Genomic DNA, 25,082 nt, shown 5'->3' with positions numbered 1-25,082 from the left:
TTTATTCTAGACATAAATTATTTTTGACCCTGAAAGGGTTAAGCTGCAAAAATAACACTCATTGTAATAGATCTGTCAAAATCCATATACAAATAATGTAAACAAGAGTTTAAAAACACCTTGTTATGTATGCTTTGATCTACGTTTTTGTTATGGCAGTGAAGCAAAACAATAGTGATTAATTGTTTTCAACGTTTTCAATTTTTGTGTAAAAATTATGGTCTATACGTCAAACAGTGGCGTATGGAGCAAAACAATATATATTTAATCTTAAAATTGTAGATATAGACCAAAGTTAACACCCGATATCTCGGAACTCGTACCAGATATTGAAATATGGGTTTCGGAATCGGAAAGAGGATGTCCAAATTATATACGATCGACTCCTAACTGGTGGTCGGTGGATCAAACCAATAATATACTGACGACATTTTTTGCAGCCAAATTATTATCATGCAAGAAAAAAAAAATTACCAATTTGTTTTAATTTTAACTATTTTTATTAGGTTTAAAATTAAATTTATATAATAAAAGTGTATAATATTAATAAATAACAAGATTGAAAAAACTTTATTTGTCGAATCTGCACATAAAATATGTATTTCATGCAATGCGGATGATTTTCATTAAACAAATTGATTTGCCGGCAAATAAATATTTTCTCATTGTTTCATCAATGTGAACACCAAAAGTCAAATAATTTTCATCATTTTGTCAAAATAATTATTTGATCTTGCAAACCAAATGTAAGATCAAACAGCGTCAAATAACAGCTGTTATTTGTTTATTTTCTGAAAAAGAGTGTCATCACCTCATACAAAAATGTAAATAGTCGCTTAAATGACTGGTTTTATTTTATATATATACGTATATAAAAATCAATGTATTTTTGTTTGTATCTTATAGGAGGATAAACCAATGAAGCGATTTTTTTGAAATCGTGTGTGTGTTCCCCTATATCTGGAAGTGTGTGTTCCCCTATATCTGGAAGTAACTATAGGCTACTTTTTACTTTTTATTTTGAAATTGCAAGTAGGAGGGCTGCCACGCCCCCTTCTTCAATAGTCGAATATCTCGGAACATGGTACAACTAGAGTCCTCAAATTTTTTATGGACAATTTTGACATCCATAAGATTATTTGGTGAAAAATTGGAGGACTAGCCATAGGGAGCGTAGCACCCCCCATCTACATATATATATAAAAATGAATGTGTGTTTGTATGTTTGTTTGGACTTTATAGACAGCTAAAAGACTGGACCGATTTTTCTGAAATTTTCTTTCGTTTCTTCCTGTATGTCTAGAATTGGCGGACTACCAATGAGGGGTCGTTTCTCCTCCCATATGTATAAAATATACAAAAAATCGTTTATCTGGAAAACTAATAGAGCTAGCTTCTTAAAATTTTGCACGAAGAACTTTAATATTCATCTGAACATTTTGGGGAAAATAGGCGGACTTTTATCAGGGGGGCTTGGAACCCCCATATGAATTAAACAGAAAAATTCGTATATTTGAAAAACTATTAGAGCTAAAATCCCCAAATTTTGCAAGATCAACTTTAACATCCATGTAATTAAATTGGCGTTGTCGTTTGTCTGGGAAACTAATAGACCTAAAATCTTAAAATTTTGCACGAAGAAATTTAACATTTATATGAACATTTTGGGGAAAATGGGCGGATTTTTATTAGGGGGTGTTGGTACCTCCCATATGAAATAAGTAGAAGAAATCGTATGTCTGGGAAACTATTAGAGCAAAAATCCTTTGACATCAATGTGAAAATTTGGGTAATAAATTGGCGGACTAGCATATTAGAATCTCCCATATGAATTAAATAAAAAATTCATATATCTGTGAAACTATTAGAGCTAGGAAATTTTTTTTAAAAACTTTGACATTTATTTGAATATTTAGAGAAAAATGGGCGGACTTTCAATGAGACGTTGGCATCTTCCATATGAATTAAACTATTATATTATTCAAATTATTCATTGGTTATATTAAAATCTAAATTTACGTTTGGAAAAATTGGCGAACTTGCAATAATTTGCGTGGCAACCCCAAAATGTAAAAATGTGTATCTGAAAAACAACTATAGTTATAATCCTCAAAATCGTAGTGTTTTTTAAATACATTGATTCTAGGGTAGCAAAGCACACTGGGTTCTCTATAATTTTCAATTTTATCGATAATTTAATGAAAATTATTTATAATTTGGTTATTTCCCAACTTATAGCGTTTTTTTTTAATTACTATAAACCGTTCCGAACAACCAAGGCTTTTCGCTACGTGCAGGTTCACCATCTGTCTCTTTTCCACTTGCACAAGGTATTGAAACGTAATTTGTATTTTGTTGTGGTAAAATTTTGATGAAAAACAATATTCAATGATATATAATTTTACTAAATATAAACATATATATTTTTGGCTTTTGTTTTGGTTGCTCATTAATTGTTCTTCTTGTTATGTTCCTCTTTGCCTGCAAACAAAATCTAGTTTTTTTACTGTTTTATTCGTCAATTGTTTTATGAAATTATTTGTTGTAATGTGAACTCCGGGCAAACAAGTTTTTTTGAATTGAAAGGAAAAATCGGACTCTCTCACAAGATCTGAGGCAAAAAGGATCAGGTCTCCCGAGGAGTTGACAACTGAGAATAAACCTAAGAAGAAAAAGAGCTCCCGTCTTCTAATACACAGTCGAAGCCAAGCCATACTTCACTCAAAGGAATCTCAAGTGAGAATCCTGCGAGTAAGGGTGACAACGCCAAGCCAGATATTCCGAAGACCAACAAGTCGGCGAAATCAACCTCGAAGGTAAGGGAATCTCAAAAGAAGCCCCGAAAAACGAGGAAGGAGAAGCTAGACGGAGGAAAAGGAAAAGAGCCGCCATCTTACGCCAAAGTTGCCAGAAGTAGGCACCGGGACGATCTCTGCTATGCAGTTCACGATGCCGGTAATCCGACAGGCAAAATTCCAATAGACCAACAGAGTAAAATAGAAGACCTGGTCAACAATAAGATAGTGGACCATGCAATCGCTTTAAAGGGCAAACAACCAATAGAGAGCGAGAGCATGGGCGTGATGTTGATGAGGTTGGCATCTCACCAATGTGTTAGCACCCTAAAGAACTTGGTGGAAAGTATCCCTCCTCCCTGGTACGGCGCTAGGCTGGGACTGGCAAAGAAGAGCGAGCTTCCGGTGCTCTTAAAGTCCACTGTCTACATAAAAGGATCGGACAGTAAACTGGCTAATGAACGTATACTGGAAATTCTTGGAGGTCAAAATGCTGAGCTGGCCGTGGAAAATGGGATGTCTTTTACAGGAAAGAAGAACCTGAGGGAACTTTATTTGTAATAGGTATCGACCAGAAATCCATGGCTAGTCTTGCCAGAAGAAAGTGTAGTTGCCCTTTCCAAAATTGGGAAGGCGCCGATTGAAAGGGCTGCCAAAACCGGCCCCGACAAGGACACTAAAACACCTAAGACAGTACCCAAAGCATCATTAGCAAGTACTGGCAATGTTGAGGAGTCAAATTCCAAAAGCGAGGAGGAAATCACTCACCCGCCAGAAGACAGAACAGCAGTGCTCTCCAGAATTGGGAATGTGTCTATTAACTGCTATTCCTATGCCTGATAAGGACACCGCAGTGCTATCAACAGTACCCACTGCATTAATAGCCACTTCAGGCTATCCGGATTAGTCAAATCCAAAGAGCGAGGAGGTGACCACCAACTCGCTGGAAGACAGTTTAATGGATGACCATGATTGATGTTATCCAAATAAACCTCCATCGGAGCGAGACAGCTACCAACGCTCTGATGGCTAAAATTAACACAGGTAAAATACATATAGCTTTAATCCAGGAACCCTGGACGATTCGCAACAAGGTTTCTGGATTAAATCACGCAAATTTCCAACTTTTCTACGCTGATACAGGATCTCGCCCGAGAACATGTATCTTATGTCACAAGAACTTATGTTTTCTCCTCTCAACAGGATTATCAACGTCGGATGCAACGGTGCTGAAGCAAAGTCGTGGCAACATATTCCTTGCATCTGTTTACCTGCCTTTCGATTCTCCGACACTACCACCAACGTCGGATCTGATGAAACTGGTTGTAGAGGCACAAAGAAAAAATAAGAAAATTGTAATAGGTTGTGATGACAATGACGTATCGAATATAAAAAAAATTCCTATCCAAAACTCATGTCCAACCGGAATCTATGATCGATGACACGGGCAGGAGGATTGAGGATATGGAGGAGACAATGAAACTCCTAATGGATTCTCATTTCCCACCCGGTATATCGAATAACATAGATGAACCGATATTGGAGGAAGGGGAGGGTAACACGGAAATAGTTATTACAATTGACATGGTTAAATGGACAATCAAGAGTTTTGCTCCCTATAAAGCTGCAGGGCCGGATGGAATTTTCCCGGCACTTTTGTGGATGGAGGCGGGACTGGTTTACGTACATCTGTCACAGATATTCACTGCATGCTTAAAATTGGCATATATCCCAGTTAAATGGCAGGATGCAAGGGTAATATTTATACCCAAACCAGGGAAACCTAGCTATGTGACTACTTAAAACCTTGGAACGGATAGTCGATAGCATGGTTAAAAGCAGCATACCATACAAAGACCTTAAATATAAGCAGCGATTCGCAAAAAGCTGGACATTGGGCTTTAAAAAGCTGGACATAAAAAAAATACTGAGAAAATGTTAATTTTGGTTTTGCGTAAATATTTCACAGTGATACGCCAATAAATGCAGTGGTTCTCATATTCTCCGTTTTGTTATAGTCCATAGAGTACGAATATATCTTTAGTTTTTCCCGATCACTTCGTTAACTTAGTTTTTAAGAGCAAAATATGTGAAAAAGCACCATTTGTGAAGTTTCAAATTTCAAAAAAGTATATATATTCTGGGTCCTTATTAAATTCTAAGACGATCTAGCAATGTCCGTATGTCCGTCTGTCTGTTGAAATCACGATTGGGTCAACACGGGAGGAGCTAGATATTTGAAATTTTGCATAAATATACTCTATATACTCTATAAGGTTTGTTTGGTATTGAAAATGGGCCATATCGGTCCACGTTTTCGCATAGCCCCCATACAAGTGGACCGGCAAAAACAGCTTTAACGCGCATATCTGTGTTAAAAGTTCGAGTGTAGCGGTGATCCTATGATCCAAAATCTCCCAACCAAATTTAAGAGGATCGGTCCATAATTGACCCTACCCCCCATATAAGGTCCCCTTCAGAAAATGACTTTAACGCTCATTACTGGCTTAAAAATACGAGTATAGCGATGAAATTTTACATAAGTAAGTGTCTTACTAGCCAAAATCTCTCTACCAAATTTTTATTTGGATCGGTCTACATATACGATCCCCATCAAAAAATTACTATAATGCTCATTACTACCTTAAAAATACGAGTACAGCGATGAAATTTGACACAAGTAAGTTTCTTACGAGCCAAAACTTCCCTAATAAATTATATGTGGATCGGTCGATAATTGACCGTACCCCGCCCCTATAAGGTCCCCTTTAGAAAATTACTCTAACGCTCATAAATGGCTTAAAAGTACGAGTATAGCGATGAAATTTAACGTAAGTAAATCTATTATGAACAAAAATATCTCCACCAAAATCTCTCTACGAATCTACGGTTTGATGGTGGGTATATGAGATTCGGCACAGCCGAATATAACACTTTTACTTGTTAATCCTTAAATTCAGTTTCGAGATTGAAAAGTCCCTTAAAAATTTAGAAATTGAAAATGAGCTTACATTAGGAAATTTTGACTAATTTGTAGAAAAATTTAAGAAACTTTTTTTTGAAAAGTTATACTGAAATCAGCATTTTCAATCACTGGTAGGTAATTAAGGACACTTTCAAATTATTTGTTTTATTTTTTCCATGTGCAGTAGATTTAAAGAACTGTTCAATTTAAATTAGGTCATACTTTGAATTGTAGTGCCCCTGGTGTAAAGAGGCAAAAGTCTTCGCGAGCATTTTATTTATTTCAAAAATACGTACCATTAACCGCACAAAATTTCAAGCGATTTTTTGCTGTTTGAAAAAGTACAAGCAGTTGATAAAACTCTGCATTTAACAAGTAAGAGTGCTATATTCGGCTGTGCCGAATCTTATATACCCTTCAGCACAGTGTATTTAAAAAAATTCAATTCTATAAAATTTTAATTTATATCATTATTATGGCAATAGCAAAACGAACAACAACAACGCTATACGAAATAAACACACACAAAAACAAAATACACAAAGCAGTAAAACCAACAGATATCCAAAAATACGAAACGAAATACACAAAAAACAAAAACAAAATACACAACGCAATGAAACCAACAGACATCCAAACATACGAAACTGAATACACCAAAAAACAAAAACAATATACACAAGGCAATGAAACATACGAAACGAAAAACTCATAAAAAAAGCAAAAACAAAATACTCAACGCAATGAAACCAACAATATGAAACAACACAAGGAAATGAAACACACAGCCATCCAAACATATGAAACGAATACTCAATGAATAAGCAGTGTTGTTGTTGTTGCTTATATCAAAGCATGAAAAAAATAGTCTTTTTTTATGAAATTTTCAGAGGTTGTCTCGGATTTTTGCTCATATCTCTGGTATTTATGGACCGATTTTGCTGATTTTAAATAGCGATCTTCTCGAAAGCATGTCTAACAGAATTATTGAAGATTTGGATCTCGCCGATATCTGAGGTCCTCTAAAACTGATTTCAACAAACACACAGACAGACAGAGAGACGGACATAGCTTAATCAACTCCGCTACCTATAAGGATCCAGAATATATATAATTTATGGGGTCGGAAAATTATATTATAGAAATTACAAACGGAATGACAAACTTATATATACCCTTCTCACGAAGGTGAAGGGTATAAAAAATGGCAACCGAATTTATATCAAGATAATTGTTTGATGGTTTATTTAACTTATTGCTGATTTTTATTGTTATCTTTATTTAACAATAAATTTAAATTTTATATTTTTGATATAAAAATCGATTTGTATGGAAAATATGAATGATTACGGATCATTATTGTTTTCTCGAATTGAGAGTTATGTATTTAAGGTATATTTTTAAAGAGTTATATAAATAGAAATTTTAAGGGGAGATATGAATGATTTTCTAGATGGATTATAAAATTTTTGTGAAAAATTTTATATAAATATATTATTTACCCTATTTTAGGAGCGGTTTTTGTTCAGTAATTTTTTTTCTTCATACAAAAGTGGCGTCGTAGACATTCCTTCAAGATCTAATATAGTTTATAGTTTTCTCGATCGTAGGACACTACATCCGAATCTCTTTTGAAAATTGTTATTTTCTGAGGATATACAACAGATTACAGATTTTGAAATAAAAATAGTTTTCCGGTGGAAAATATAAGTGATGGCAGTAATATATACGGATCTAATCGTTAAGTATGTTAAGGGCCTCCAAACATTTTAGAGTTTTCAAATAAAAATAAATTTTTGATTAAAATTTTAACTACCTAAATAATAATTCTCATATACTATAAGAATGATATTCACTTCTTATAGTATATGTACTAGCTGCGGGTACCCGGCGTTGCCCGGGTTTCATCTAAAAGTAAAGAGAATATTTTTCTATCTCTAATGACTACACCTTTTGTAATAGATGTCAAAATTTAGCTTATAACGATAAAATAGTTATTATATTTTTCTGCATTTTGTTTAATACTTAAAGTCAGTTTCTGGACCAAAATGTCCCTTAAAAATTTAAAATTAACTTTAATTAGGAAATTTTGACTAATTTTTAGAAACATTTAGGAAACTTTTTTTGAGAAATTAAACTGAAATCATCATTCTCAATCACTGGTAGGGAACTAAGGGCACTTTCAAATTAGTTGTTTTATTTTTCCCATGTGCATTAGATTTAAAGATTTCAGTTTAAACTCGTTCAAACTGTACTTTGAATTGTAGTGGCCCTGGTGTATAGAGGCAAAAGGCTTTAATTTCGGAATTTGTAATCTTAAAAAATCATAGCAAACAACAACAATATATTCTCCCACTCTCATATAAGCAAGAGAAAAAAGGAATACAAAAACCAAGTGCTCAGCCAAAACCATAAGTAACAAAACAAAAGTAGTAAAGGTTATACTATTCCATTTAAGTAAAAATCATTTTATAACTGTTATTCTGAGTGATTTATTTTAAAAAACAAAAATAAATCGCAATTCATTCACTTTGGTTATGTGGCCCAGTTATTTTCAGTCTCTGCCTAAAATACACTATCTGTTGCCAAATTTCTTGAAAATTGGTTAATGTTTTTGTTTATACAGTGAATCAACTAAGTTTTTTGCCTACCTTTTTTTAAGAGAATTTTGTTTTTTGTTCATAAATAAAATTCAAAAAAAACAAGTAAAAAGTAAATTTATGGTTTGCAATTGAAAATAGAGATTGTGTAGAATGGGAAAACCAAGAAAAAATATTAAAATAATAATTTTGGTGCATTTGTTGTTGCATTTTATTATTTTTCATCATACTTTGCACGTCAATAAAGTATTTTGCATATTGAAATTTCCAGTTAATTTCGTTGGGTTTTTCAAATTATTTTTTAATTGCTTTTTGGAATTTATTGTTTTATTGTTAAAAGAACACGTGTTAAGTATTTTTCAATTGTAATTTTCAAAAATCATATCCTCATTGTGTGAAACTGTGTAGTTATTTGCGTTAAAAATGTTTAAAAGGAAATAATGAGGCAATTCCAATATAAAAAACAAGTTTAGATTTTTAGGACAAGTATAAATCAATGAAATTCAATTATGAGAAGGTTAATCAATCATTAAAAAATATAAAATATAGAAATTGATGAAATAACACAAAGAATTATTTAAAAAAACGCACTGAGTTGTCATTCAAAATCTTTAACTGACAAAGGAGAGCGACTTGTATTCAAGCAACAACCATTGAAGTCCTCATTTATCTTCCCCAAAGTCCATATACGAACTTAAAAGAACACTATTTTTAAATTTAGACCTCTAAACAGACCTTAGGTTGCTTCGAAACAATATAAAGTGAACTATCGTGTGGTACGGGAAAAATACTTAATTTAGATATTTACAAATAGAGGCGGTTCTCATCACCTAAGATCCACAAAAGCAATATTTTTCAACTAATACATACACTTATATATAGTTAGAACCCAAATCAAGAATAACTATCCAAATCCAGCTACGCCTACTGTATTTTATTCATAAAATAATGCATTCAAAATATGAGGTAAAATATCAAAATTCTAGCATGTAAAAGTTCTGTAGTGGTATACGGTGATATCCCCATACTTAGAGTGGCTAGGATGGTACTTAGTGTTAGCTTTATTGAATAAGAATCAATATTATACAATTCTAAATAAAATTCACACAGTACTCCCCAAATTGATGGGGTTTCCGTAATGTAGTTTATCAATACAAAACGACCAAAAAACCAGATTATTTATGTTATAATCTATAGATTTATACCCCACTAAAATTTTTTATCATGTATCCAATTCAAAATTACTAATTATTTTTGAAATTAATTCAAAGAAACGATGGATTTCAAGTTAAGTCAAATATTGAAAAATTCTTATAGGTATATAGGATAGTAAATCGGTTAAGAAATGTCCAAACTTAGTCACTCCACTACTAAAATATCTAAAAAATGTTATTCTAATACATAGGAGAAATAAAAATATTAAATTTTATAAAATAATGCAGCAATATTAAAAAAATGAACAAAAAACCTAAAAAAGCAAAATACTTTATTGACCTTAAAAATTAACAATACGTTCACATTTGATCAAAAATCTCGTTAATTAATATCACGATTTTACTTTTTATGGTATTTTATTAAAATATAAGATATTCTTTAAAAAATACAACAAACAAATTGTTTTATTTTGCTAAAAATAATTGTTCAGATAAAGTTTTTTCTTAAAATTTATAAAATTTTACATAGGCAAATTACTTAATTGATTCACTGTATTTAGCCTAGAAATTTGCAGTTATAGCTGTTATTCTAAAAGTGAACATACAAATGTGCGTAGCAACCAATCAATATCATAAAGAATAATATTTAACTTCTGAGGTTAGACCTATTAATATGCCGAAATTTATGTAAATAGGTTTAGTAACTATGTAGTGAAAGAGTAAAAAAAAGAGTCTCATATATATTTATTACTAGCTGCGTGTACCCGGCGTTGACCGGGTTTCTTCGAAAAGTAAAGAGAATATTTTTTTATCTGTAATGACTTTTCTTGAAATAGATATCAAAATTTTGCTTATAACGATAAAATAGTTATAATATTTTTCTGCCTTTTTTTAATCCTTAAAGTCAGTTTCTGGACCAAAAAGTCCCCTAAAAATTTAGAAATTAAAAATGAGCTTAATTAGGAAATTTTGATTAATTTGTAAAAAAATTTAAGAAACTTACTGAAATCAGCATTTTCAATCACTGGTAGGGAACTAAGGACACTTTCAAACTATTTTTTTATTTTTTCCATGCGCAGTAGATTTAAAGAACTGTTCATTTTAAATTAGGTCACATTGTACTTTGAATTGTAATGCCCCTGATGTAAAGAGGCAAAAGTCTTCGGGGGCACTATATTAATTTGAAAAATACGTGCCATTAACCGTACAAAATTTCAACAGATTTTGTTGCTGTTTCAAAAAGTACATGCAAATGAATGATAAAACTCTAAAACAATTATGAGAAATTCTGCACAAAATCATGAAAAATTTGGGCTCATTGATTTCAAATTCCTTTAAAAAGAACAAAATTGCGTTTTTTTTTCCTTGGAATATATATATATATATATATATATATATATATATATATATATATATATATATATATATATATATATATATATATATATATTGCTTGCTTTTATTTAAAAAAGGATATTGTATTTTCAAAAATCAAAAAAGTAACACATTTATTTATTAAAAACAATTATGATAATTATTATTCACTACTTTTTTCCGGGTTATTTTGGTTACTTGAGTTCTCATTTAAGGTGTAGTTAAATAGGTGCAAAATTTACGTCACAAAAGTAAGTATACAGATAATTTCAATATGTATTTGGCTTAATGATATTAACAAAATTCATGAAAATTTTACCTGTTTGAATGTAATTATTTTATAATAAAATATTCTGTACACTATAACATGGAAAAAATTCACTTTTTGTTCCGAAAAATTGAAGTTTTTGGTAATTGATCTGAATATTATTTATAGGAGCATTTTTTCCTATTTAAGAACATCTGACTATTTAAACCCCCGGAGTTTTGGATCGGGTATTCAATAACATCCCTCGTTTGTTCATTATGATACATTAAAAGACGATATTTTAACTTTTAAATTAATTGTTTCTTTACAATAATTGCACTCCATTGCGGAACATTGCCGTTTTTAACATAGTATAGCGTTCATATTCGATATTTAATGGCGATTTCCTAAAATATATATCTTAAAATGCGATATAAATAATATTTGCACTAGTATCCATTAATTAAAACAAGTTTTTTTGTTCCAATCATCCATTACACACTCCTAAATACTACCAATAATCGTCAAATGGTGACCACGTCAATAACTTACACTACATATCGGTTCTGAAATTGATTATTGTCCAAAATAGTAAGATTTTTACATTAAATCAGGCTCAATTGGTGGTATGAATACGAATTGAACAATTTTGAACACGGATACATCTTAATTTGTTGCTAGAACAAATAAAATTTCCGATCCATAAAACATGGTTATTGTATCGACTATATCAAGATATGATTGGTAGCATTAAATCGGAGTATTTCGAAAACCTAAATTAAAGGAAAATTAAATTAAAGGAAATATATAGAATTATCCAAATTTTAAAGTTTATGTTATAAGTCTTAAGAAATCGGAGTTAAGTTTCGGTTTTTTAAGAACGTACTGTGTTCAAAATAGCCAAATCCATGCACATAACATTAATTTCGAAATAACAACTCTTTTCAAAAGTTAAAAATAATATTTCCAATGCATCATTTGGAGGGTTCAATGACCACCAGATCCAATATCCGGTGTCTAAAGTGTAAAAAAATAGTAGAAATGAGAAAAAACTGTTCTACTAATTAATTCAGGAGCCAATCGGCCCAAATTTCAAGATTTCGGAACTAAAAGTAGATGTTTTCCAAGTTATTGTGTAAAAAAATATTTTATTAAAAAGTAATTATATTAATACAAGTAAAATTTTTATAAATTTTGTTAATATCATTAAACCAAATATATACTGAAATGATCTGTATACTTACTTTTGTGACGTAAATTTTGCACCTTTTTAACTTCAGCTTAAATGAGAACTCAAAGAACCAAAATATGAATAAAAAAAGTAGTAAATAATAATTATCATAATTGTTTTTAATAAATAAATGTGTCACTTTTTTGTTTTTTGAAAAAATAATATCTTTTTTTTAAAAAAACCAATCGTCAGTATTTCTGTATACTTATTTTTGTGATTAACTGTATATATATATATATATATATATATATATATATATATATATAGTAGGGAGATCGATTACTCGACTTTTTTTAAAAACCTTTTTTCGGGATTATCGGAAAAATGGCATTTTAAAAAACCGGTTTTCGGTTTATCATTTTTTTCAAAACCGGTTAACCGGTTTCATTCAAAGGAAATAAAACAAATAAAATGTGAGTTTTTTTATTCAGAAAATAATGAAATAAAAATAATTCATTTTACATTTTTAGTTCTAAAATAATACATAACATAAAAATATGTAGATAGTATACATATAACTAAATATTTATAAAATAATTCACTATTAAAAAAGAGATCTTATTATGGCTGAGAATCAATTAAATATTTGTTAAATATTTACATTTTAGTTATTTCTCCTAAAATAATCTTTTAAAAACAGTATACAATTCAAATGTTTTGATGTATATCTATTTTTTTCTTTAGTTTTTATAAAACTTGATATTGAAAACGATCTTTCACTTAGGATGATTGTTGGACATATAGAGTATAAAGAATTAAGTAGTTTGTCAAGCCTCTCAGATCTTTTATGACACTTGTCTAAATAAAAAAAATCTTCCAAAATATTTTCTTTATGACTAGCTTTAGAAGAGTTATTTTTTGTTTGCATATTTTTAATTGCATTGTTTAATTCGTATTCCAAATTATGTTCAGAATCATTACTATTCTCAAGATCTTGATCTGAATCTGACTCAGTGTCATCTGTTACACTAAACAAACGATCATATAATTGGGTTGCGAATTCTTTTGTTTCAGTTTTGTTAGAATACTTAAAAAAGGAATCGCTAACCGGAAAGCTTCCTGTGCTTAAATACAATATTAAAGTATTCAAAATTTTATTACGTCGTTCTGTAATGCGCCGTTTTAAACAATCTAATAACTCATATGAAAAAGTATTATGCATTTTTGAAAATTTTGTAAACAAAAACTTAAAAATACCTTCAGCTTCAACTAGGGTTGTCGAATTTTTGGACAATTCATTAATGGCAACTTCTAAAGGTTTCAAAGTATTATTAAGTTCATTCAAGATTTTTATATCATTTTCAGTAAATGGAATAAGGCCCAGTTCTAAAAGTGCATGGTTTACACATTTATAAATTTTCAAAAATTGCGAAATCATTTTTAACATCGAATTCCATCTGTGTCTAACGTCATGAACTAGTTTAAGCTCTTTATTTTCTTGTTCTTTGACATATTTTTGCAGAATATTTTGTTTTTCGCTGGATTTGTTGAACATTTTCACATGATTTATTACATATGCAATATTTCCGTTTAATTCAGAATTTTCATCAATTTCATAAATAACCGTCTCTTCTAAATTTTGATCACCAAATACTGATTCATCAGAACTTGAATTTTCATTTACTGTTACTATGTTGCTAGTTTTCTTTTTATAAATTGTGTCCGCCACACAGAGATGAATAGCATGATTTATACAGAGCTGAGATTCAGCAGTTATATTGCGTCCATATTTTTGCATCACTGCCGCATCATCATGAGTTGATGCTACGATATCTGTTTTAATATTTAAGGAAAATTCATTAAGTTTATTTTTAATAACTTCTTCCAAATTATTTGCGGTAGGCTTCACTTTAATTTCTTCGAGTCCAAGATTATAAATTTCAAACGATTTTTTTTCTGGATTATAATTCATCAACCACTATTGAGAATCTTACATTGTTTTGTTTTTTTTTTCAATAATTTTGATTTTTAGTTCTTCTTGTTTTTCAATATAAAATTTATAAATTTTTTCCCAAATGGTAGATTCCGCAGGCATATTCAAATTTCTTGCATGTAAATATGCCAATACCACTTTGGATTTTCTCAATGCCTTCACCGATAAACCATCTGCGGCAACACATCGGCTAAGTATTTCGCCGATTGTTTCTGTTTTTGTTATGTACTTTTCCAGGGTGTTTTTTGGTGACTTAGAACAACTGGGAATGGAGTCCAGTTGTTCTTGAAGAGTTTTTATATCTATTTTATGTACATGCTTGATATGATTTAGGTGTCCAGACGTCGAAGATCCTTTACAGCATAATATTTTAGGACACCGAAGGCAACGAGCCTTGTCTTTTCCATCGTGTTCAAAAAATTTCCACACTTCTGAGGGCATCTACATATAAACATATATTTAATGTTTTTTTATATTTTGGCAAACAAATTACTTATACCTTTATCAAACACATATATATTATTGAAAACTAATTGTTTTAAATTTTTACTACAAATAAAATTATTTGCGCTTTTTATTAACCATATGTTTTTTGACGTTTGCTACACTTTGTTTTGATTGACATTTCTTCATTAAAAATCATGGTTGCCAAATATTTATAAAATATTACACACAGAAAAATGTTTGAAAATTCCCTTATTGCATGTCATATACAAAAAGTGCAAAAATATAAAAACCGGTATTTTATTATTGAAAAACCGGATTATTCGATATTCGAAAATGGTCAATTTTCAAATAACCGAGATCATCAATCTTAAAAACACGATAAAAACCGGTCGGGAAAAACCGGGTCGATCTCCCTAATATATAGGATTCATTCCAGTTATGTATTAATTTTTTTCTGTGTTAAAAAAATAAAAATTTATTAATTGATAAAGTACAAAAAGAAAGCAAATATTAAATATTTATAGTTGAATGGATATATTAGATATAGATAGAAAAACTCTGTTACCTACATTTGAGTCAGAATTTTTCAATATTTTTGTAAAAGTGAAACAATAACGAAATACGGAACAAATACAGAACATTTTCACGTTTTTTAGCAAAGAATAATTTATACATAACAGCGTTCTAAAATACAGTACTGTTCTGTATAATACAGAACGTCTGGTCACCGTATGTATACTTTACAAAAAAATATATTCATATAACAAATAATTAAAAAAATAAATTAGTAATAAAAAGAATTGTAAAATAATTTGAAAAAAAATTATTAAAAGTAGTACATACAACAAAGATTTAAATCCTTCCAAATAATAACTCAAAATACCAAAAGGTAGGAATTCCCTAAATCATGGAAGCTCATAAAAAAACGGCTAAAAAAACAATTTCCACCAAGTCAAGATACTGCGTGCCTGTCATAGAAATAAAAAATATTATAATAAATAACAACCTAGACTCTTAAACTATTAACATAATTATTTTTAGTAGGTTAAAAAACATCTTAGAAAATATAAGCTTTCAAAAAATGGTGTCTGGTAGACACCACGTCAGTTAAATAGTTAGGAAAAATCCACGTCTGTACCAGATGGTTAACATAACATCAACATTAACATCTGTTTCCAAAAATGTCTTTTAGAAAGTGATTTGTGATTTGTTGTTAACGTCAAAACCAACCAAAAAACAATTTGATATGTTAAAAATTCAGATGAGAAATATATTAAACTCTTATTTACTTTTTAAATACGATAATTTATTGAAAAGACTTTTTATAGTTTAAGAAATTGTAAAATGTCATGCAATGTGGCTTTTCTTGAAACGTTTTTTTAATTTTTCAGATAAATCAAATAGTTCATCATCCAACACAAGTTCATCATCAGTAAATGCTTCTGCAAATACATCATTATCAAATCAGAATTCTATTAATAACATAAAAGCTGGTTTACCTGCTACAGCTATTGTGAAGGATGAAAAGGATTTAGTAAAAAAAGAAGAAACTTCATTATCACCACCCAATATGTCTCCAGTAGGCTTTGGTTCAATGGTTGGAAATCAGATTAATGAATGCGGTGACAATCCGGGCTCCACTACCAGTAAGTGCTTCTAAAAGTCTGTAGATCATCTTGATAATACGTTTGAAAATATAATATTTTGGGTCCAAACGGAGCATCAAGATAATCTCTTAATTACAATAATATTATAACATGTATATGATCTATCGTATAAATATAACAGAAAGTCCTTAATTAAAAAAAATCAAATACTTATTTGATTGAATATACACACAATAGTTTTCATTTATAGTCATCACTGTTATAGTCATATTAGTAATACTGTCAATTTTATTAGATTTAAATGTCTCTGTCGATCAATTTCATATAAAAAGATTACTTTATAGTCCATTTTTGATATAAGCACGTGCTATTAAAAGTCATGTTATATGAAAAAAACTTCACGATATTGTCACACACGAAATTTTTCAAAGTCGAAAAAGCAAAAAACAAACAATTTTATCGTAAATTAACTAGTAACGATAAAATGAAGAAGTTTTTGTTGAAGCAGATTAAAGAAATTTGATATGCAGAAGATATTTTGCGACATTTTAGCTTAGAGCAAGATATAAATTCAATTTTTTTTATTTGAAAAAAAAAAAAATAAATAAAAAAATAGAAGAAACTACTGTAACCAACATCCTCAAGCTAAAACAGATTAAAATTATTGATTTTTTAAATACCACACCGTGCAACAGTAATTTTTACACATAAAAAAATCTACGTTTACAGGAAACTATGGACCATTTGTATTAACTCTGTGTACTCAGTTTTTAATAATCAGCTCTTATGCCTCTGTAAAAGGATCTTATAGTTTAAATGACATACGATTTCAATAGATGGAATTCCAAATTTATATAAAAAATTTGGTTTTAATATTAATATCAAATGAAGCGGACAATCTCTGCTGCAAATAATATTATTTATATCAATTCATCATAATTAAACAAGAAAAGGGACCTTAAAGAAAGTTTATCACAAAAATGAGACCTTTTTATACTATATATATATATATATATATATATATATATATATATATATATATATATATATATATATATATATATATATATATATATATATAGTGTATAAGTGTGTATTTCGTTTCGTATTTTTGAATGTCTGTTGGTTTTACTGCCTTGTGTATTATGTTTTTTGTGTGTTTATTTCGTTTAGCGTTTTTGTTTTGCTATTGCTATAATAATGATATACTCGGAAAAAAAATAAAATAAATTAAAATTTTATAAAATTTATACTTTTTAAATACACTACGATGAAGCGTATATAAGATTCGGCACAGTCGAATATAGCTCTCTTACTTGTTTAAATTTAAATAATTAATACCCAGCAAAAAAAGAACTCCCAAAGAAGCGAAAAAGAAGTAGATTTTACTCTATGGAAGTACTGAAAAAGACCTGCAGAAGTGATGATTTTAACACAGGCTTATCGTAGGAGGGATGTCCTTTTTATTTGAATCCAAATTCACTACTTCTGAAGTTATTCTCATGAAGTAATTTTTATGTTCTTTTTTGGAAGTTATTTGGAAGTAAAATTGTCGCATTATAGAATACAATTAATTCGACTTAAATAATATAGGGATATAGACACATTTAATACAAAAGCACAAAAATAAAATTTTTTAACTAATAAAATGGAAGAACACAATAATATATCTTCAGCATTGAAATAATATAAATATTTTCGCTTCTTCGGAAGTCATTAAACATCACTTCCACAGAAGGTAAACAAATCACTTAGTGCTACTTTAGAAGTGATAAATGTTTTTCTTTTGGAAGTACTTCGTTTTATTTTTGCTGGGTACAGATAGATGAAAAGTTCTATTTAGGGTTCCAATAGCTCTATATTTGAGAAGTGATAAGTGCGTGACGTGATGTGACAAAAATAGAGTTCCACCTGTTTATTTGGTTCAAAGCGTTTTTATTGCTATTTATATTGTTTTTCAACTTTTAGAACCAAAAAAATGTTTTTTTCTGAATTTTTGTACAAGCCGTTATGTGTGACGTGACATGATGCAATTAGCAATATTATGTAATAATAATCAGTCCGTTGATTGAAAGTCTATTGTCTATTGAATGTTTTAGAAATCGAACAAATATTTCGCTCCCTTATTTCGTTGAACAAATATTTCGTCCTGTGGTCCCCGTAGGAACCAATCCGATCATATTTACTAGTGACGCATCTCTGAGACAGTCCTAATGATGGAAAAGAGCTATACCAAGATAAAATAGTCTGTGCTCTTGTATGGCAGTCTCTGGCTGAAAGACCGAGCATGTGTCAGAAGATCCAGATTTTTGGAGAAAATTCCAGATCCGGTGCCTCTTTCTGTCCTTGAACCATCAGTGTAGATTGAGTTCACGTCATCCCTTAAGATAGTGTTCGCGGCCCAATCATCCCTTGTCGGTATTGTGGTTTTAAACGACCTATTAAAATTGATATACATGTTTGATATACATATGGGGAATTTCATGTCAAAAAATCGATTTTGACGAAATTTTCACTAAGGTTAGTACTATTGGATAATAGGTCAGACACAAATTTTCAGCTCTATCGGTCAAGAACTGCCGGGGTCAAAGTTGGACACTTTGGTCATAAAGGGTTTTATTCAAATGAGTGTAACTTTGCACCTATTAGTCATAGCAAAAGGAGTTCAGATAGCTATTTCATTTCATTCTTTCCAAAAAATATGTTTTTAATTTTTTTTAATTAAAAATTTTTTTTTTTTTTTTAATTAAAAAAAAAAAATTTAAATGGGCCTTTTTTTGCTTAAAAAAAGCTTATACAATTTCCTTGAAGGGCTTTATAGTCCCATAATGGGATGCGAATGGGATATTTGCAAGTTTAAGCGCCCAATGGAGGTGGTTTCCAAAGGAGTGCAGATATTTATTTTTTTTTTCATAATGGGTCTTTTTTTGTTTGAAAGAAGCTTATACAATTTTCTGAAAATTTGTGTCTGACGTACTATTCAATAGTATTAACTAATCTTGGTGCAAATTTCGTCAAAATCGATTTTTTGAGTTGGGTCACTTGACATGAAATTGCCCATATGTACATATTATAGACCGATTTTAACTATGTATTTTCATTATGGTTCGTCCTTTGTACAAGTAGCAAATTTAGTCGAAAGATGTTACTATAACCTTTTTTTAAATAAATTAACTTCATCACTTCATCGCTAATTTTTTAAAATTTATTTTAATTATACGCAATTCATAAACTGATATTCGAAACTTCTTAATTTTTGTGTTAATACTCCATAATTTTTCATCATTATCTTGTTATATATTGTTAAAAACATAAATGAAAGACAAAGTAAATTTTAATAATGAGATTAATAAAACAACTATAAATATTACTTTTTTCATTAAAAATTTAACAAATTGTCAAAATAGGGAATTTTTGTATCAATAATCGTAATTTTTTTGGCTAAATTTACAAAAAAAAAAAAAGGCGTAAAATCGTCATATCTAACACCCCTGCTTGACAGACTAAAAAAAATATATGTATCTCAAAATTTTCTTTTCAAAAAGTAGGTACACACACTTCTATTCTAAATTGGAACAATAGGCTATATAAATTCATGATTGTTCTTATGGTCACTTTTTTCTGTATAATTGTTATACAAAATTTTCATTCCAGACTTACAGAAAACTACTGAACCGATTTGGTATACCGATAGGTCTGACCTCAGGAGGAACTATAAACTATATAAGATCTGGATCGGACGCCACGCTCCTTTTTACGCCAACTTTTTGTAAAACCATTATTATACCAAATTTACGTCAAAGCATACAAAATGTAATAATCCGATTTTCATGAAATCTGTTATAATGAATGTTGTGGAATGAACAGTACGACACATTACATCTTCAAAACATATAATATATAATCATAAATATATATGAGATTCTTTTATTACTCTTTCACTACATAATTACTAAACTAAACTATATAATTATTAATAGGTCTAACCTTAGAAGTTAAAAATGACTATATGATATTGATTGGATGCTACCCACATTTTTATGTTCACTTTTAGAATAAAATCTATAACACCAAATTTCTAGGCTAAATATAAAAAAACATGATGTAGTTTACTACGCTATAGAAAAGCATATCAAAATTTTTTATCAAAGTTATATTGTTGTAGATCCGTATATATTACTCCCATCACTTACAGTGGTGGAAAAATTAATAGAAACGACTTTATATAGTGGTGAAAACTAAATTTTCTCAAAAAGTACCCGTTACAATTTGGTGATTTGTATCTTAAATAAAAGGTATTTTTCCTATGATAAATGGAGTTTGTAAGTTTTTTTACTCCATCGTATTTTATTGGTATTTAAAAATTTGGCATTGGAAAAAATAATCGAAACGATTCACAGTATTACACTGGGGACATAAGCTGAGATTAAGAAATCTCAGCTAACTGCGTTTTGTATTTAATTTTAAAAATTTGAAATTCCTCGGTTCTTTATGTTATGTATGTTTTTTTCACAACGCCCCTTTTTAACCACCAAGAACAGGTCGAATTGCAAAAAAAAAAAAACTAATTTTTTAGATAATTTAACCATTAGAAGACATTTCTTTCACTATCTGAAATTCTTATTTAAGAAAACTTGAAAGTCGGGCCTCTGATTCAGCTTTCAGGATCCATATGGTCAATCAAACTTCAAAAATCAAATGTTAACATAAAAATTAAAGTAAAAAGTATACTTTTATATTAAGAATTTCATTTATAATTAAAATTTTTAAAAATAAGTACTAAACGTAGTTTAAGAAATCTCAGCTTATGTCCCCAGTGTAATACTGTGAATCGTTTCTATTATTTTTTCCAATGCCAAATTTTTTAAATAGCAATAAAAAACGATAGAGCAAAAAAACTTACAAACTCCATTTATCATAGGAAAGTAGACCTAAATACCTTTTATTTAATATACAAATCATCAAATTATAACTGGCACCTTTTGAGAAAATTTAGTTTTCACAACAAAATAAAGTCGTTTCTATTATTTTTTCCACCACTGTATATTTTCCAGCGGAAAACTATTTTTATTTCAAAACCTGTAATCTGTTGTATATCCTCAAAAAATAAAAATTTTAAAAGAGAATCGGATGCAGTTTCCTACGATCGAGAAAACTATAAACTATATTAGATCTTGATTGAATGTCTACGATGCCATTTTTGTATGCAGAATAAAAACTACTGAACAAAAACCGCTCCTAAAATAGGGTAAATAATATATTCATATTAAATTTTTTACAATAATTCGAATTTTCAACATAAATCTACAAATCCATCTAGAAAATCATATCTCCCCTTAAAATTTTTATTTATATAACTCTTAAAAAATTTACTTTAAATAACTCTCAATTCGAGAAAACAATAAAGATCCTAAATCACTCATATTTTCCATACAAATTGAGTTTTATATCTATATATATAAAAATGAGTATGTGTGTTTGTATGTTTGTTTGGACTTTATAGACAGCTAAATGGCTGAACCGATTTTTCTGAAATTTTCACAGTCTCTCTGTATGTCTCAAAGGAACTATTTTAAGTGGGCGACGTGCCTCCCATATGAATTAAGTACAAAAATTCGTGTATCTGGAAAGCTATTAGAGATAGACTCCTCAATTTTGCACGAATAACTCTGACATTCAATAGGGGTTTGGCACCTTCCATATAAATTAAATGCAAAAATTCGTATATCTGGGAAACTGTAAGAGCTAGAACCTTCAAAAATCGTAAAGGAAGTTTTTTAATTATTATAACTTTAGGATAGCAAAACGCACTTGGTATAGCTTAGAGATATGAAGATAAAGAAAATACTTAAATTAATGTATCTTGGTAACTAAAACAGCTGGAGTCTCAAATTTTGTGGAAGTCACTGTAGTAAGTATTCATATTATTATTTATAGCAAATGACCAAGATCTTCAACGTGAAATAGGTTACAATCCACAAGATTTAGAGAATTTGGTGGCAGAAAATTTACCGCATCTACAACCAGAGCAGAGAATGGCATACAATACAATGTCAGCAATTACAAACCAACAAGGAAGATTTTATTCCATTGATGCGCCAGGTGGAACCGGAAAAACCTTTCTCATCTTATTGATTTTAGCTAAGGTTCGATTACAAAAGAATATTGCCTTAGCCATTGCGTCATCAGGTATTGCAGCAACACTTTTAGATGGAGGCAGAACTGCGCATTCTGCACTCAAATTACCATTAAAAACTCAATTTTCTAAAGATTATGCATGTAATGTTAAAAAAATTCTTCAATGTGTAAAATCCTGCAAACATGTAAAATAATAGTGTAAGATGAATGCACCATGGCCCACAAAAAATCGCACTTGATCGCACTTTAAAGGCCATGAGAAGTAATTCTAATTTATTTGGAGGCGCATTAATTGTTTAAGCGTGTGATTTTCGCCAGACACTTCCTGTGATTCAACACCAGCTGATGAACTCAATGCTTGCCTGAAATCATCATATCTCTGGCAAATGTGTGAACGTTAAAATTGACAACAAACATGCGTGTATAGTTACAAAATGTAAATGCACAATAACCGAAAATGGCTCCTTAATTGCAACGGCTCACCTGCAAGATAATATGTTAAATTAGATCACGAAATGAATCAAATGTGTATGGTTTCAACTACATCAAACTCTAAGGTATGGCATGCTCGTATGGGCCATTTAAATTACGCAAATTTAGTCAAAACGAAGGAGTTGGCAACCGGAACGAATTTTCAATCCGATAAAGAGGAAAATTTTGTTCCTTGCATTAAAGGAAAAATGTCAAGAAAATCGTTTAAAGCTTCCAAATCCCATACTACAAAATTGCTACAGCTCGTACATTCGGACCTTTGTGGCCCGATGGTGTAGCTAAGTATTTTTTAACATTTATAGATGATTTTTCGCGTAAGGTTTTTATTTATATATTGCAGGAAAAAACGGAGGTACTAGCATGTTTTGAAAATTGTATGGCTGAATTGAGAAAGAATCTGGTCATAAAATAGCATGTTTACGTACAGATAACGGCACGGAATTTTGCAATCAGCATATATCAAAGTTATTGAGCAGAAATTGTATAAAAAATCAGACCACTTTGCCATACAGCCCGCAGCAAAACGGCGTTGCTGAGCGCATGAATCGCTCCATTGTTGAACTAGCCCGTTATTTCACGCTGGTTTGGACAAGAAATTTTGGGCTGAGGCTGTTGCAACTGCCGTTTAATAAATCGTTCCGTTTGTACTCCAATTTAAAATCGTACACCACAAGAAATGTGGACTGGTATCAAACCGTCGTATCTAATGTAAGAGTATTTGGTTGTCGTGCCATTTCATACGTTCCCAAAGAAAAACGGAAAAATGGGTTCCAAAATCTCAAGATTTCGTCTTTGTTGGTTATTGTGGGGAAACAAAGGGACATCGTTTATTAAATCCTGATGGTTGGCGCGTTGTGAGAAGTCGTGATGTTGTATTTTTTGAAAATGAATTCAAACAAACCTACAAAAGACTGATGAGCAGATGTTTAGTTTTATAGACAAAACAGGAGAAGATTCATCTGCAGTGGAGGCTAGTGCAGATGTCGATGATGATGATGACGATTCTTCAGAAAGTCATGCTCTGATAACTATTATATACCAAATGAGTCCCTAAGTGAAGCCGATGCCACATTAGTCATTGCAGAAGACAGCAATGAGGTTCGATGCTAAAATCGTATAAGAAAACCAACGCAAGTGTCAGAATATCATGCCTATACAGTGGCGACGAACGACTCAGGTGAACCTTCTACAGTTCAAGAGGCTTTAAATATTAATGAAGCATCGTTATGGAAATATGCCATGGAAACAGAATATAAGTCCTTGTTAGACAACAACATTTGGACAATGGTCAATTTACCAAAAGGCGTGAAACCAATCAAATGTAAATGGGTGTTCAAAAGAAAACGTGATGAAAATGGTGAAGTCCAAAGCATAAGGCTCGGTTGGTAATAAAAGGCTGCTTCCAAAAACCAGGTATTGACTATCATGAGAACTATTCGACAGTGGTAAGGTTTACTTCAATTCGATATTTAATATCCATTGCCGCACAATTTGATCTTGATATTGAGCAGATGGATGCAGTCACCGCTTTCCTACAAGGTGATCTTTTTAAAGCTATATTCATGGAACATCCACAAGGTGTTGGTGAAGATAACGGTTTAAAACAAGCTAGACGACAATGGAACCAAAAACTTAATCAAGCTTTAAAAGATATGAGTCTACAACAATCAAAAGTTGATCCTTGCATATATTTCAACACGAGTAACTCCAAAATGTTTATCATTGCTGTTGACGTTGATGATTTACTAATTTTTTCCAACAATAATGAATTAAAAATTAAAGTTAAAACTGGTCTTAAACAGATGTTTATGATGAAAGATTTGGGTGATGTCAAATGCTGCGTTGGTCTATGTATTACTAGAAACCGTGAACAAGGTGAGATTTACATAGATCTGTGTATATAAGGGAAATTTTAAAACGATTTAAAATGATTGATTCTAAACCAATATCAACACCTTATAAATCCAACACACAAATCACCAGATTTTGATAATATTCCTGGTGCAAGGAACTAGGTCGGATATCGCTATAATAATTCTTTTCTTTTCTAGTGCCCTAAATTTAGCAAAGATCAAAGCACAATGATGTGAGGCATCATT

At 30.4% G+C, this 25,082-nt stretch overlaps 1 protein-coding gene across 1 annotated transcript in view; it reads left to right on the top strand.

The window, feature by feature from the left end:
• LOC119609725 (protein BCL9 homolog) overlaps positions 1-25,082 on the top strand; it is a 119,849-nt gene that overhangs the window by 13,091 nt on the left and 81,676 nt on the right. The window contains exon 3 of the mRNA XM_037964617.1: positions 16,138-16,392. Within this exon, the coding sequence (XP_037820545.1) occupies positions 16,138-16,392 (255 nt within the window). The remainder of the gene's footprint in view (positions 1-16,137; positions 16,393-25,082) is intronic.

This window comes from Lucilia sericata, unplaced genomic scaffold (assembly GCF_015586225.1).
Source record: "Lucilia sericata isolate MDLA Ls3-8-SP2 unplaced genomic scaffold, ASM1558622v1 Contig001046F_arrow, whole genome shotgun sequence".
Lineage (NCBI taxonomy): Eukaryota > Metazoa > Arthropoda > Insecta > Diptera > Calliphoridae > Lucilia > Lucilia sericata.
Note: the sequence above shows the minus strand (reverse complement) of the source record. Positions and strands in the feature narration are given on the sequence as shown.